General features: G+C 45.1%; 1 protein-coding gene across 1 annotated transcript in view; it reads left to right on the top strand.

Annotated features, from left to right (window-relative positions):
- Positions 1 to 17,080, top strand: part of LOC111145675 (melanoregulin) — a 65,230-nt gene that overhangs the window by 37,655 nt on the left and 10,495 nt on the right. The window contains exon 3 of the mRNA XM_022500766.1: positions 16,681 to 16,771. Within this exon, the coding sequence (XP_022356474.1) occupies positions 16,681 to 16,771 (91 nt within the window). The remainder of the gene's footprint in view (positions 1 to 16,680; positions 16,772 to 17,080) is intronic.

Here is a 17,080-nt window from a genome sequence, read left to right as displayed (position 1 = left end):
GGAACTTACAAATTTATCCATGGGATTTTCAGTTTAACAGAATTAATTGAAGTCATATGAGTTGAGTAGGGTCTGTGAGTTGTCATCCAGAACATAGTAAATACTTTTCTAAGTAAATTCAAGTGATAATGGTACTCATAACTAGACTTCTTCAATTTTGAAGTAAGTAGACATTAGTTTGGATTACCAAAGGAAGTTTTGTTAAAATTAATTTTTACCAAAATTATTAAATTTAAAATTTAAAATTATTTTTGTTAAAAATAATCCTCCTTAGGTGTTTTAAAATTTCTGTTCTGATTATAAAAGAAGTATATAACCATTGTGGAGAATTTGGAAAGTATAGGAGAAAAAAATCATCTATACAAAATTCTACTCTGAGATAAATATTAGCGTACTATATTATACATTTTTCTGTATGTTTGAGACATTGTGTGTATATACATACATATAGAATTTATACTGTATGCACCTATAGATACGTACTATATATATTCTATATATAATTGTCTCAAAAATTCATATATATTATAATAAGTAAATAAATATTCTGCCTGAACACTGATGACTAATGTATCTTAGGTCTTTTGTCTTCACTTTTTTGCCTTTCCAATTTGTGCTTTCATGAATATTCTTTGCATTCACATCTTTTGTATTTGAGATTATTTCCTTAGGATAGATACTTATAACTAGAATTCCTGGATTAAATAGTTTACCCATTTTTATATATTTTGAAACACACTGCCCAATAGTTTTCCCTGTTTGTGAAAAAAATAAAACGCCAATTTTATAACTCTCAATTGTAGTGAAGGATCCCCTTTCCTCACACCCTGCCCAGCCCAGGCATTCTCCTTGTCTGTTACTTCTCATAGATAATTTGGCTAGATAGCAACAGCAACACAACATTCATGGTTTCCTTGAGAATTCTTGAAGAGCTGGTATTATCTCCTAATTGATCCTTCTGTAAATTCTCTCTTGATGTCTCTTGTTCACAAGTGTGGTTTTTCTATGTTAACCCCTTGCTATTATTTGTATCAAACACTCCCCCCCCCCACCCACCACATGTTTCTTACTTTTGTATTATTATTTTCTTTCCTTTTTCTAGAAGAGTTTTGAGTTGGGGCATCTGGGGGGCCTCAGTTGGTTAAGCATCTGCCTCAGGCTCAGGTCCTGATCCCAGGGTCATGGGCTCAAGTCCCACATGGGGCTCCTTGCTCAGTAGGGAGCCTGCTTCTTCCTCTGCCCTTCCTCCTGCTGTCCGCTCTCTCAAATAAACAATTTAAAAGAAAAGTTTTGGGTTTTTATTCAGTCAGATGATATACCTTTCTGTTGTCTTGGAGGTCTTTTAGAAGTAATGGGACATTTACCTGGGTGTAGGTGTCATGTACTGAGATTATGGTGTGAAAGCACTTTATTTTTTTCTTAATTTTTATTTATTTTTAAAATTTCTTTTCCGTGTCCAGAATTCATTGTTAGCACTCTTATAAATTGAAAGACACACTAGCAATAAAAGGAGCAGTGACTCATTAATCCCCATAATGTTGCCACATTTTGAAATTAAACCACTGGGTATAGTATTATCTAGATCAGCCCTGTCCAATAAAAATATACTGCAAGCCCCACAAGTAATTCTAAATTTCCTACCAGCCACATTTTAAAAAGTAAATATAAGTAGGTAAAATTGAATTTCGTAGTATCTTTATTTTAACCCAGCATATTTAGATTATTATCATTTCAATATATAATCACTATAAATCTCCTAATGAGGCATTTTATGTTCTTTTCTTTTTTCCCCTTTGGTATAAAGTCTTCAGACTCCCGTGTGTCTTTTACACTTAGAGCGTTTCTGTGTTCAGACCTGCCACGTGTGGCTGCTGGCGAGGGAGCTGGACAGCCCTGGGCTGGGTGCTGAAGGCTGGCTGGGTCTCCGTTGTCTTCTAGATCCTGGATTCAAACAACCCATCCTTAAATTTAAACTCGCCTCAGTACTTGGGAGCAACAGCCTTCCTCGTGGGTACATGCTGAAAGTTAATGAATCGGTCATTTCTACCTTGCCAGAAACTAAAGTCCCCCTTTGCTCTCCATGAACAGGAATGCAGGCTTATCATCCTTTGCTTTTGGTGACAGCCATAAATTGTCCTAGGACTTTGGGCTGGTTCCAGCTAGTTGATTAAGAATAACAATGTCACATGCAGACTCCAAGTCCCCCCCACCCCCAATTCTTCCCACTGATAGTGTTCGCCAAATCACACCCTGAGTCTGGCCCTTCGTCTAACTCGGAAGCCGGAGTGTGCTGGAACCCCCCAAATTAGACAGAACTGACTTAAAATCTAATTGCTCAGAAGCCCAGTTGGTTCCATGGCCTTGCTGGCAGACTTCGGCGGCAGGAGCTGGGAGTTAGCCTTTGGCTTAATCTAGTTAAAACCAGATAAAGAATTAGGTCAGGGGCCTGTGGCTGCAAAGCAGTCTCTTTCCAGAACCCTAGCAGAGCTGGGGAATGAAAATAAACAAGGAGAACTGAAAAGGCTTTGCTTGGCATTTACGTCTCATTTGTTGTAGGTCAAACATTCTAGCTGTAGTTCTAGGTCAGAACACACGAGCATTGCAAAGGGCAGTGGGACTGCATTAAAGCAATCAGGGTGGGGCGCCTGGGTGGCTCAGTCGTTAAGCCTCTGCCTTCCGCTCAAGTCATGATCTGGGGTTTCTAGGATCGAGCCCCGCATCGGGCTCCCTGCTCAGCGGGCAGCCTGCTTCTCCCTCTCCCACTCCCCCTCTCTTGTGTTCCCTCTCTGTCAAATAAATAAATAAATCTAAAAAAAAAACAAAAAAGGCAATCCGGGTAAGGAGGTGCCCCTCCATGGTGCTGTAGGCTGTGACTCCCAGATGCGATTAGGGGTTTGAGGCTCCAAGGCGTACCTAGAGTCAAACTGCCAGAGCTCCGGAAAGTTTCACTTTACTGTCTTTTAAGACTTGGAACGTCCGGGGGTGGGGCCTCTGGGCCTGGTGGTCAGCCCAGCAGGCTGGTCCTAGACCTGGGGGTATCGTGAACCCTGCCAGGCCCAGCTTTCCCTGGGATTCAGGGGAAGAGCAAGTGGATAGTTCTGGAAGGTCCATAGGGAGGAGCCCCAGATGCAGATCTGCTACCCAGCGGTTTGTTCCTCTGTCACTGAAGAGGTGGGTCTGATCAAAGTTGGAGAGAGAGAACTGCGTGGGAGTCTGACCTGCCCCTCCAAAAGGCTCCTTTCCATAGACCCTAGCCACCAACAGATGCTCCAGACAGATGAGCTGTCCAGGCAGAAGCGATAAAGCCAACCCCTGCTTGGAGCATCTGGAGGGCCCTCCGAGCCCTGAAGCCCCCAAGGACCTAAGTGCCAGGTCCCTGGGCCTCCCTTGGCCACCACTCCTCCCTGCCCCTTCCTCCAAGGTCCATCTCCCTGCTGTTTATCCTTTCACACGCCAAGTTTCTCAGCTCTGTCATTTGATCCTGTGCCATTTGGGGCGAGGGGGAGGCAGAGGGCTAGATGAGCGGCCTGGCTGTCTAGGAACAGTGAAATACAATCCTGTCTTTCCCACTTCCACACCATATCTGGCGGGTGGAGAAAACAGGCTTTTATAGCCCTGAAAGAGGATGCGCCTCCTGGGTCAGTGCCCTTGACACTGTTCGGAACCAGCTATGTTTAAAGGAGGCTTCTCTGTGTAATGGAGCGTGGCCTCCTTTCCTGACCCACTCTCCCCAGCCTGCTGCTCGCACTGGAATCTGGTTGCCTGGTCTATCCTCCCACTGCTGGGCAGTGAGGAGCAAGTCAACAAGGGGTAGCTGAAGAACAGAGGAGGGGGCCTGTCCCTGTTCTGGACCCGAGTGGCTGTGCCAGAAGCTGCTTTTGGAATGTCCCTGCACGTTGTGTTCCATTTCTCTCCTTGTGTCCCAGTTTCCACGCTGGTGACAGGGAAGGACAACAGAGTGGGCTAAATTTGGGCCCAGTTGAGGGGCAGCTTAGGATACCAAGAGGAGCGTGGGTTATGGAGTCAGACAGACTTGCGTTTAAATTTTAGGTTCTCCTGCTAACAGCTGTGAGATCTCAGCTGGGTTATTTAAACTGTCAGAGCCTCACTTCACACATGTCTCTAGAAAGGGCTCTACGAAACTATCACACTGGATTTTGTGCCTGGGATGGCACTTGCCACCCAGGCCGGCCTCAGCATCTCTTATTACTTAAAGAGCCACATGCAAAAAGAACTTCTGAAATGTCAAATGCTTGATCAGGCACAGAGTGCTGGAGGAGAATGGATTATTTTGTTTAATTTCACCTTTCTCAAATTTATCATTTCCCCAAAACATGGAAATCAAAATATCTTGATCATACAAACCAGCCTTGTCCACAAAGGGCATGGACTAGCACCCAAATGACTTTTTCTGATGAGATTTAGTGCCGGTTTCTAGATCAAAAGAGGCACTGAATCACCGGCAGAATGCAGCCTTTATGCGATTTGTCATATTTGTTTGAATTCAGTGAACCCACGAGGGGGGCAACGCTTTGCACAGAGGATTGTGTAAGACGTGGGTGAGTCCAGGTTCTTGTACCCAGGGATCCTACAGTCTAGTAGCGAAGGAGACATTACGAATACCTTTGTACCAATGTCTGTACAGTAAATAGCTCTGCAACAGTTTTCATATAGGGGCTGAGGAATTTTGAAAGAGAAAGCAGTTACTTGCAATCAGTGGGAAAGGTGAAGGTGTCTGAAGGCGGTGGCCTTTGAGCCGAGCCTTGTCGAGTGAATAGGATTTAGATGGCTCTTGAATGAGGAGGTGCGTGAACGTGGTGCAAGGCACGGAGGTGCAAGGTGCGCGGGAGAACAGACTGGAGGTCCCGCGGCAGGTGCACACTCCTGGGGCAGAGTGTGGTAGATGGAGCCTGGAGAGTCAGCGCATGGCGAGCCTGCTTGGAATTGCAGCTTTATTCCGTAAGCGCTGAAGCACAACCCAGGTGTTTAAGCGGAGAAATGACCCAGCCTCAGCTTTAGGAAGACAGCAGGTTGGGGGATACTAGCTTCTGGAAGGAAGAAGAGGGACCAGTTTCTGCAGCTGTTCAGGCCCATCAAGGCTGGGGCGGTGGCAGTAGTGTGGCAGAGGGCAGATCGCGGGAGCAGATGACTGGTTTGCATCGGGGTGAGCAGGACTGAAGGGAGTGGGCAGCCGGGAACCAAGCTGGGGGCGCGGGAGGGCGGTTGCTGCCTCAGCCAAGGCTGGTTCTGGGTCTCCCTGGTTCTGTAGCATGGCCTGGGCAGCAGCCCTTCCCCATGGAGACAGCCAGAGGAAAGGGGTCCATGGAGACCCTCAGCAGACCCTCAGCAGTGTGGGGTCAGGAGGAGATTGGGGGTGACTGACAGAGAAGTAGGGACCACGGGGCGGGGGTATTGAGGCATTGTTGGGGGGTGGGGATCCTCTGGGCAGATGGAGATGGGAAAGCCCAAGGCAGAGGCTCGGGCAGAGTTGTGGGAGAGGAAGAGGCAAAGGAGGAAGCAGGAGCTGCCAAGAAAGCGAGAGGGGGAGGGAGGTCAGCGGGAGGGTGCCCTGGAGAGGGAGCCGACCCAAATCTCAGACCTGCTGCTACTCACTCCGGGTGAGAGACTGGACCTTTCTACGCCAGGCAGTGTCGGGATGGAGGCGGGTGAAGAGTCGTCGTGTCCTGCACCCAGTGGGCTCCGTACACAGACGCCTTCCTTCTTCCCTTTCCCACAGAAATCCAGAGAGGCACGTTAGAAGGGGATGGCCATCAGAAATCCATGCTTTAGGTAGGCCGAGGCTGAGGCCTTCGGAAGGGATGTGGAGCCCTGACTGGTCGCCAGTGAGCTGAGAAGGTGGGGAAGGCAACTTAGCGCTCTCTGGGGTAACAGCTCTGAAGGGGGCTGGCTGCCAGGGACTGGTGAATTGTCAGGGGACGGTGAGGAAGTGACAGCAGCAGGTGGAAGCTCCCCAGGGAAGCCTGGGCAGTGAGGGGGCCCTGGAGAGTGGTCTAGAGCTTGAGGCAGCAGCAGGGGGGACGGGCAGGGGACCATGGCTGCTTGCGTCGGTGAGTGACCCAGCTGTCCTTTTAAGAAGTATAAGCTAATTCCTTCCAAAATCCTTTTTCTTGAATGTAGCATATGAGAGCTGCCCCCTGGTGAGGTCTGGGAGGAGGAAGCCCATCATGTGAGTGAGTGCCCTTGCCGGCGGTGGCTGTCCCATGTGTTCTGGGGAGGACGTGGCCGGGGTTCTGTATGAAGGCATCGGGTAACCCCGTAATCTTGCAAGCGTGACAGAAGAGGGCTGCAAGCTCCCCAGGGACTTTTCCAAGGATGGGAGCTTAATGTGGCTGGCTTCCTTTTGGAATGAGAGGTGGGGCATCGAGGGAGAGGAGCAGAGGAAGGACCTCTCGGGAAGTCTAAGGAAACCCAGGGGTTTTTGTTTTGTTTTGCTTTGTTTTGTTCTGGTTTTTTTTTTTTTTTTTTTTAAACTCAGTCTCAGAGCCTGAAGCATAGTTTCAGAAAATTATGGGGAGTTTCATGGCTCTCTGTTGCAGACAAGCACAGTTCAGGTCAAATATTGACCTTTTCTCTGTGGTCCTCAGAATCTCAGACCTTTGCAGGTTGGGCCGCCCTCACCACCCAGCACCCTCTGCCTTGGAGGGAATGGTTTTGCCCATGTGACTCTCCTCACAGAGGACACGGGGAGGAGGTGGACAGGAGGGACTATGGCGAAGAAAGGGTTGAGGCAAGTGGAAGGGGTCGAGGTCCTTTCTGCCTGCTCTGAGGTCCCCAAAGGAGGGACTGGAGCACAACTTCCCAGCGAGCCAGCCCTTGAGAAGGATGTTGCTGGGTTTGGTAGCGTCCTGGGAATACTTTGTCTCTAGAAAATGTCTCTCCCGAGACTTCAGTAATGTTTTCTTGGTTCCTCCTTGGGCACAGCTGTTCTGGCTTCAGGTTGGTTTCTTCTCTGATCAGCTGTTCTTTTGGGCTCTTCCTCCATTCCTTTCCTCCCTTCGCACCTGCCAACCCATCCCTTCTTCCTGTTTTAGAAGGTGGTGTGGACAGTGGCACTGTGCGTTGGCCCCATAGCCAGGCTGCTGGGATGTGAAGTCCCAGGTCTCACTTACTAGTGCACACCCAGGCAAGTTGTCTCACGTTCCTCATTCTTGAGATGGGATAATCCTATCCATCTCCCAGAGTATCGCATGTATGGGAATTGCCGACGTAAGTACATGTAAAGGGCTTAGAGCAGAGCCTGGGAAGAAGTAAGTGCTCTATACATATTATCTCTATCTATCTACCTGTCTCTCCTATTTTGTAAATGCCTTGAGATCCTTTTGGATTTTGTCAGCTGATACAAGAAAAACACATTATATTGAGAGATCCTACAGAAATCACATTTCTAGAGGACGCCTGGGTGTCTCAGTCGGCTAAGCTTCTGCCCTCAGCTCAGGTCATGATCCCAGGGTCCTGGGATGGAGCCCCAAATTGAATCGGGCTTCCTGCTCAGCGGGAAGCATGCTTCTCCCTCTGCTGCCACTCCCCTTGCTTGTGCTCTCTCTTTCTCTGTCAAATAAATAAATAAAATCTTTTAAAAAAAGAATTACATTTCTGGATATTTAAAATTATATACAGTTGGCCTATGAACAACATGGGTTTGAACTACACCGGTCCACTTACACAAGGAATTTTTTTGATAAATACAGTATAGTACTGTAAATACATTGGCCCTATTTTCTTTTCCATATTATTTTAATAATACTTTCTTTTCTCTAGCTTAATTTATTATAAGAATATAGAATATAATACACATAGTATATGAAATACGTGTTAATCGACTGTATCTTCCAGTCAACAGGAGGCTATTAGTAGCTCAGTTGTCGTTTTAAAGATTTTATTTATTTGTTTGAGAGAAAGAGACAGAGACAGTGATGGAGAGCATGAGCGGGGAGGAGAGCGGAAGCAGACTCCCTGCTGAGCATGGAGCCCAATGCCAGGCTCCATCCCAGGACCCCGAGATCATGACCTGAGTCAAGGACAGATGCTTAACTAGCTGAGCCACCCAGGTGCCCTGTAGTTCAGTTTTGAGGGAATCAAAAGTTATGCGTGGATTTTTTACTTTATAGGAGGTCGGCACCCCTGACACCCAAGCTGTTCGAGGCTCAACGGTGGTTTATTTCCTATAGAAATTATCCCTTCCAGGTCCAGTGATGAAGAGCTCATCATCTTACAAAGACTTCATTCGAAAAGAAAGTTCTGTCTCCGACTGATCTTCCTCCTTGGGGTTTTTCTATCTGTTAGTCTTAGTCCTGTATTTTGAGTGTATATAGAGAGGAGAAAAGAAGAGGACTTCTTCTTCCATGCGGCAGCTGCTAAGGCTTGAAGGATGCCCTCACCAAACTCCCAGGTTTGCACATCTCCCAGCCAGGCTGCTGTGACCCAACCATCTCATCTTATCTCAGTCCCTCTCCTGGCGGTGCCCCTGTTGGTCAAGATGCCTCTTTAGGCAGCTCCCCCAGGGGTTCTGGGCAGAGTGCGGAGATGCTCATGATTAAGGCAGTATAATATACATTAGTTGTGGGGGCTACATCTCATGTCTTTAGGGCGTGCTCCACGTGCTATTTATTTTGGGAATAAGGGAAGCCCAGACCTGTGCTTGGCACAAGAGAAATGCAGATCGAATGTCCCATTTTGGGTGGATTTGGAGCTTTTAGTTGAGTCAAACCCTACACCTGTCTTGGATCAGAACTGCTGTATAAGCGGGTCCCTTGTGTCCCCTGTTTCAGCCTCACAGTAGGATATATCTCCATTTAGTCCTAATAAATTCCAGTGTATAGGTTTTATTTCATAGACCTTATTTGTTGCATATTTTTAACTCTTGGTTCTCTCCTGCCGTGTGTTCGCTTCCTCTCCCACCTCCATGGTTTGATTTCATGAAGTCAATGATAAAAACGATGATGAGGCCCCCACACCGAGCCCTGTCCTGCATTACTGAAAACCTTTCTCCAGACTGACATCAACAGTTCTGAGTACCCTTCAGTGGTTGCAAAACGACCCTCCTCTGCATTACCCATCTCACACTTCTCTGTGAAAAGCAACAGAGAATCTGTTAGCAGATATACGCCCCCCACACTGCCTGTCTCTCTCTGATTTATCTGATATTTCCCCCCACAGAAAAAAAAAAAGAAGGAATACTAGAGATGCAGTCCATATGATTTCTCTATCCTTTGGAGAATCTCTTTTCATTGTAAGTAGAAGATAACACGAGATGATGTAAACGGGCAAAAATGGAAAGAAAGAGATGGCAGTTAGCAATGTTCAAAGGATTCATTTTAGCAAGAAGCTGTCACTTTCAGGGAAAAGTATTGGGGTCCCATTCGCTGGGCCATTTCCTGATGTAGATGTTTAACTTTTGTACAAGGCAATGTTGTTAGAGCCGGCGTGTCAATGTTGCATTGAAGTGGAAATTCCCGAAGGGAAATCTGTGGTGAGTGACACATGGGAGTACTTCATTTTTAATGGTGATGCTAGAAAGAATGATGGGGAAGCAAAAGGTCTTTTTTTTTTTTTTAAGATTTTATTTATTCACTTGAGAGAGAGAGAGAGAGAGAGCGCATGAGTGGAGGGGAGAGAGAGAAGAAGATGGAGACTCCCCACTGAGCAGGGAGCCCGATGTGGGGCTTGATCCCAGGACCCGAGATCATGACCTGAGCCAAAGGCAGATGAGTAACCTTCTGAGCCCCCCAGGTGCTGGAAGCAAAAGATCTTAAGGCATTTTTTAGTTTTAAGGCACATTTAGGAATATATTGTATTTTTTAGGGGACCATTTTCTATAAAACAAATGTATATACATTTTTAAAAGATTTTTTTTTAAGATTTTATTTATTTGCCAGAGCGAGCGAGCATGAGCAGGGGAGGGGCAGAGGGAGAGAGAGAGAAGGGTAAGCTGACTCCCCACAGAGAGCAAAACCCAACAAGGGGCTTAATCCCAGGATCCCTGAGATCATGACTTGAGCCGAATTCGGATGCTTAAGTGACTGAACTGCCTAGACAGCCCTTTAAGGATTCTATTTTTAAGGAATTTCTACACCTAATGTGGGGCTTGTACAACCCCAAGATCAAGACTTACATGCTCTACCAACTGATCCAGCCAGGCGCCCCAAATATATATGCTTATTATAATTTTGTGTCTGTCTACACCAGATGGGAAAGAAAGTCATGTTAAAGAAGGATCTGGAACTTCATATTCTGATACAGAACAACTGCTAAAACCTATTAAGTGAAAAGTGCAGGATATAGTATGCCACCATTTATGGGGGAAAATGGAAGGGTGCAGGAGAAGCTGGTAACATTCCTTGTTTATACCCTTATGAATGGGAGACAAGGCCTTTATTTTTGGATTGTGGATCATATGGACGTATTCCGTAAGTTAAATAAGCAAACAATAAATATGCAAGAAAAAGGAAGCTGTGTTGAGGTAGTAACAATAACTAGTCATTCTTTCATGTTTCCTTTTTTTAAATTAAGTGTGTGTGGACTTTGGAATTAGGTTTGAATTCTGGCTTGACAGAATTGAGCTGGCATGTTGAGCATGCGGGAAGTAATATTAACTCATGCAAAATTTGGGAAAGACTCTGTTGCAGATCAAATACAATAAGGACCATTTCTTAAAGTTCAGTTGGTGATTGTCTGATTTTGGGATATGGAATGAAGACAATGAAGCAGATTTAAGCCTGGGGACGAGCAGCTGCTTCTTCTGAAAATGGTTTTTGACCATCTAAGAAAGACAAAAACCAGGGTATCCTAATGCTTGGGTTTCAAATGGTGAATAGGTCTTGACTCAAAGTTATTATGAATCAAAATTCAGCTTGAACTGCTCGTTAGATCCAGCCAGAAAGATTCTATGTGTGTTTGTAAATAAGGGAGTTGAGTGGTTCAGTCAGTGGTAGCTGGACCCCTCTCCATCAGATCTTTGGAAGAAATTAGCCAATGAGATATAAGCATAGCCACTCTCCTGTTATAAGTACAATCTTGCCCGAGTGAGAAGCTCTGCTCTGATGCACAGAATTCAGGGGAGGCACCGTAAAGCAGTCCCTGGACCCAGAAAAGGAATGCTGTTGTATCTGTGTCATCGCCTGAGTCACGTAGGGACAGAAAGATTGAGCCATTAACACCCCCTTCTCTGTAGACCATAACCTCACCTAGCCAAGTAAGTCTATATGCTGAATGTTTTCCCCCAGGAGCAAGAGGTAGGAAAGCAGGAGACTAATATTTTGTGTGGTAGTTATAGTTTCCTTTTTGTTTATGTACTCCGTGAGCACACTTTGTAACATGAATCTTTCGGATGCAAGGACCAGAGAAAGAACTCCAATTGTCTAAACCTAAGTGGAATTGTCTTGGATGACAGAGAGTTCCAGAAGTAGGACTGACTTCAGATGAGATAAGATCCTGAGATGGGAATGTCCTTAGGCGTGCTCTCTCTCTCTCTCTCTTTCTCTCTCTGTGCTGCTTTCACCTTTGTCCTCCTCTGAGGGTTGACTTCTTCCTTAGGCTGACTCTTCTCAGGATAGTCACGGTGATGGGAGCAGTTCTAGTTAGTTCTAGTTTTTTTACCCTCTCACTGCATTGTCCAGGAGAATGGAGAACATCTCTCCTGGTTGCTCTCGAAAGCCTCATGGTTTTAGCTACATCTCCTTCGCTGAGCTGGGTGAGGTGTCCATCCCCCCCCCAGTGGGGCTGTGCTTACTGATGTGAGTTATTGGATTTCAAACCTGGCACCCCTTCAAAGGATTCTGATTTCATCAGCCTGGGAGATGGGTCTCGTGCACTGGTATTTTAGAAATGCTCCCTGCATGATTCTAATATACAGCCAAAATCGAGTGCATTGGCTTAAGTCAGTTGGCACCAACTTTTAGAGCTGGGAATGTAACTGTTCTCCAAAGAAAAATCTGAGTAAAGGTGGCAGATTGATAGAAGGGGAAAATAGATGTCAGGGAAACAGACATCAAGTATGTATATGAGGCAGACATTTTAGTTGCACACGTATTTGCTACCCTGGTGTCCGTATCACACCTTTCCTCCTCGCTATCAGAACCCAGCTTTTGTGGGGAGCAGCAACGTGCCAGCCCCAGTGGCAAGATCATGATTGTCCAAATACTGTTGGCAATGTTTCCCCACTTTTTCTGTCTCCCTGGTGATGAGAGAAACAGAGACAGAGAGGGAGAAAGAGAGAGAGAGAAAGAGAGAGACAGAAGAACTAAATTATTCTTTGTAGCAGACCTGAAAGAAAGTTTCAGGTTAATACATGAGAAATTGGGAATGTGAGCCTGATATTTGGAGTTATGGAAGTAGCTACCAGAGGAAGAAGAAGGAGGAAGAGGAAGGAGAACAAGAAAGCAGGGGTGGGGGTAACAAGGAAAAGAAATGTTCAAATGTACTACTAAGGAATAAGGCAAGAAAAAGAAGATGGGAAAGCAAACTTTTCATTTTCATTTTAGACCCTTCTGTTCTCTTTGGGTTTTTACTTCTGTGTAATCGTATTATTTTTATAACTTAAAGATAAGCTGATTGCTTTTGAAATTGTTTCTAAGAGCTTAAGATGACTTAAAATATATGTAGCCTCTTGTTTGAGTACATTTCTCTAAATGCAGACGTCACCTTTTTTAGCAAGAAATGTGAAGTACTTTTTTAACAGTCCCATTCATCCACAGCCTCACAGCAACACAGTCCTCTGCTCTGCCTGTCTTTGTGTTACCTCAGCCTTCTTACCTTACCTAGCTTGAATCTTATGGGCCAACAAACAGAGAGGAGAAACACCTCAAGAATCCGGTCTACGTGCCTTCAGTAGCACACTTTCAGTCACATGTCTTTCACTTGGACTTGGCTCCCTAGTGTCTTATGCAATCAAATCTGCACTCTTTCTTTTTTCTTTTCTTTCTCTTTCTTTCTTTTTTTTTTTTTTTTTTTGAGAGAAAGAGAGAGAGTGGGGAGGGAGGAGCAGAGGGAGAGGGAGACAGAGAATCTCAAACAGACTTCATGCTGAGTGGAAACCCCCGATGTGGGGCTCCCTCTCACAACCCTCAGGTTATGACCTGAGCCGAAATCAAGAATTAGACGCTTGGCTACCAGCCACCCAGCCTCCCCCCTGCATTATTTCTTTTATTACACCTTTGCTAATTGACTTACTATTTCAGGCCACTGTATCATGATGAGCCACAATGTATTACATCAGGTTTTAGCAAAAGACAAACAAAAGATTGTTTTAGAAAGTAAGACTTCAACTTTTGATGTCTAGTGGGTTGGAATTTCAACTCACTTATGAAGGGTGTTTAGTTGGTCTTTGTTATTTTTTTAAAATCTATTTATATATTTTAGAGGGGGTGCATGGGGCAGAGGAAGAGGGAGAGAGAATCCCAAGTAGACTCTGGGCAGAGCACAGAGCCCAATGCGGGGCTCATTCTCAGGACCCCGAGATCATGATCTGAGCTGGAACCAAGAGCTGGGCAGTCAACTAACTGACTGAGCCACCCAGGCGCCCCCCGGTCTTTATTTTAAAAATATTTGTCTAAGAACAAAGTGTTGTGACAACTTAAAAATTGTAGGACTTCACAAGACTTGATTTTCTCCAGTAGCAGGGAATAGGTGAGTTAGTTTGTTTAGCCGTGGGTAAGATTTTATCCATCACCATTTCTCATTTGTTGCATTCAGATGCCATTCGTTGGGGTCATATGTTAGAGACAAATTCAAATTCCCCTCCTCATTCGTTTTATCCAAAACCAATTCTTAGTAAACCCTACCCACACTTCTACTGGTTTTAGAGCTTTTAAATTTTCCAAAAACTTCCAGGTCCTTTCATATGTGATTACCCATGACCATTCTGTCAAAAGACGACAGTAATAATCCAGGTATAGGAAGTGCATGGCTTTAGTCCATTAATTTTAACAGCACTTCCCATGCACACAAGTCAATCGATGCTTCATTGGCCGGGGGGTGGGGGTGCGTGGAGATCCGTCCTTAGCAGATTTTTTTAATGTCATATTGTCGCTTCTCCATCAAATGCTTTTATCAGAGTAACAGATACTGAAACAGAAAGAATTTGTATGACACGCAGTGTTGGAATTTAGGAATAGCAAAAGAGCTGATAGATGGGCAGCAAGAGGAAGAAAATTAAAAAAAAAAAAGTCTTCAACTTGGACGACCCAGTGAGGCTGGGTCTCTGAAAGTATAGGATTTGGCTACTTTGAGCTGAGCAGACAAGTTCTGGGGCCTCAGCCTAAGAAGCCAGGACGGAGGCTCAGAGACCTTGAATCACAAGTTAATGAAGCCACCTAGTGGTTTGTTGCATAATTTAAGGTTGTGTGAAGACAGAAAGTATCTGCGGATTTTTTGATTGTGTGGGTTTCTCCAATCAAGTGTTTCTGAAAGCCCCATCACTTTCCATTTAAGGAGGGCTCACTTCATTGAGAATCAGCGCAACACTGCTCTGTGTAATATTTTATTTATTTACAGTCTTCTTTTTAGCAAAAAGGACCAAAGCAACACTCATGAAAGGACAGTGAGAGAGCACAAACCAGAAGATGAGTGAAAAAGCATGAATAAAGACATAGAAAGGAGCATAAAATTCTGGGCGTTCAAAAATGCTTATGAAACCCTATCAACTTTCTGTGAAAGGGCTCTGTATTTTCACTTAGTGGAAACTGGTCCCTTAAAAAATTCAGTGTCCAAAACGGTGAAACAGTTCTCAGGAAAAGAATAAAACTGTACCTGACGCTAAGAGCTGAGCACTTTTCCTTCTGGAGGTCTTCCCAAATGAGATGCTGCCCTCAGTCCTCATCCAGAGTCTTGGAGGATTGTTTCTTAACCGTGTCCACCCTGACTGGAGGAGAATGGGCATCACACGTCCCTTTCAGCGCTTGTATGAACACATGTGCTCCTCAGAATAAGCCCACGAGGTCGGAAATACAGTGTCCCCATGCCGCACACGAGGCCATGAGACACAGTAATGAACTTGCCCAAAGCCAGGCTCTTAGGAAGTAATGGAGCCGGGACCCAGACCCAGGCAAGATGGCTTCAGCAGGCATGTTCTTTTCCAGAATGCTCAACACTGAATGGCCAATGTGGTACAATAAGACCTATCCAACGAGAACAACAGTAGTGGAGGTTTCCCCCCAACTTACCACTCTGTAGCGAATTATATATATCATGCCCTGAACATGATGCTCAAGATGGGTCAGCGTTGTGTATTTTCAAGATGACTCAGTTAACTTTGCTTTCTTCCAGGGAACAGGCTTTATCCCAGACCCCCGTCACCACACATTCGTGCCCACACATGTTCACACGTGCCTTTGGTCCAAAAAATAAACAAACAAAAACCACAAAGAAACAAACAACCAAAAGCCCTACAGAAGACCAGGAGAGAGTCCTCAAATTCCCCCACTTACTGGCTTCTAAAAAAATGGCTGAAATCAATGCCTTTTTGATGGCCTGTCATTCAATACAAGACCTAAAATGTAGTCGTAACAAAATTCCCTTTACTTCGCTGGTTTTTCTTTTCAAAGTGGTATCTATAAATATTTGTGAATGGCAGCTAAATGGATTTCTCTTAGCCAGTCATGAAAGTTGATTAGCAACCAGCAAGGGCGGGCTCGACAGGAACTGTAGGAAATGAGTGTCATCCCTGAAACATTTGCCCTTAGAGGAGTCAGAGTATCACACACTTGAATCTTAAGTTGAGCATTAAGAATGATGTTCTTTGAAGCTGTGTGTTAGAACAGTTGTGTGGTTAATGTTTTTGCTGAAAAGAAAAAGTATACTCTATAAAATGGCTGTTCTGTATAGATAAGGCTCCTTAACAAAAAATGCTCGTGATATTTAAAAGAAACACTTAGCTTAATAAAGATTCTGATGCTCCTGAAAGATTCAGTTTCTGTTTGGAGACCAATGTGATGGCCCTACTGCCCATAGATTGGAGTTTTGAGAATGATAGCTTTTTAGCAGTTCTGAAAACAATTCTGCCTGAAAACATTTGCCTTATTGTGTGAATCTTACTGAAGCAAAAGAGAGAAGTGCTGGGATACGGTGAAGAAGACATTGGCCGGGAATCCGGAAACTTGGGATTCCCAGGTCTACTGTACTCTGATAACAAAGGAAGAGATAAGTTCTTGGTGTGTGCTGTGTGCCGTATTTCTCAAGAACTTTGGAGTCAGACCTGGATGCAAATACCAATTCTGGTACCAATTAGCTGGATGGTATTGGATGCCCCAGTTAATGTCTTTGGGCCTTAGTTTCTTCAGGGATAAAATGGCTTTGGTCATACATGGTTTTAGTAGGGGCTTACTGAATGTGGGTGTGTGCCATTCTACACCTTTAATCTTTATAACTGTCTGGAATGAAGTCATCCCTTTCGTCACCCCCACTTCACAGATAAGAGCATTGAGGCTGACACACCGGGAACGGGAAGAGTTTAAGGAACATCACCTGCTCCAGACTGAGGCCCTGGAGATGGGAGACGTCGGATTCCTGCTGACGCCTTCTCATGCGTGCCCTCCTCTCCTTTCAGAAAGGTTTTGAAGCTTGGTGAAGAGGAGACCCACCTGTTTCACTCAGTGTCCGTTTGGGCATTAGAGAACAGTGGAAGGCAAGGGGTAAAAATAAATCTGCATTTTTATTTTCCTTCAGGAGTGGCAAAAACTCAACTACGATATCTACACCCTGCGGCAGATCCGGAGGGAAGTGAGAAATAGATGGAAACGCATCTTAGAGGATTTAGGTGAGTCTGAGAGTGACTGTGGAATGGTACAGATAGCCAAGGGTGGTCATTCCTCTTCCCTTTCTTCTGTGAGCTTTGTATCAAAGGCCAGAAGACACATCAGCAGCTGACTGATTGGAGCTGTTGTGTACCGGTTAAGGTCCCAATCCTGTCCTCCTTGTATCCTCCAGCATAAACATGTGATATTTCTGTTCCTACAAGCCTGTGTCTTGAGGACATACTTGGCCATGTGCTACTCCCATCTGTGCTCAGCGCGGAGTATCCCAGGCAGGGAAAGCACATTGGCACCACCACCGGATGTTTCTGGCG

The sequence above is a fragment of the Enhydra lutris genome, unplaced genomic scaffold (assembly GCF_002288905.1).
Source record: "Enhydra lutris kenyoni isolate GAN:26980312 unplaced genomic scaffold, ASM228890v2 scaffoldscaffold1, whole genome shotgun sequence".
In the NCBI taxonomy this organism is placed as follows: domain Eukaryota; kingdom Metazoa; phylum Chordata; class Mammalia; order Carnivora; family Mustelidae; genus Enhydra; species Enhydra lutris.
This window is presented reverse-complemented; position numbering and strand designations above follow the sequence as displayed.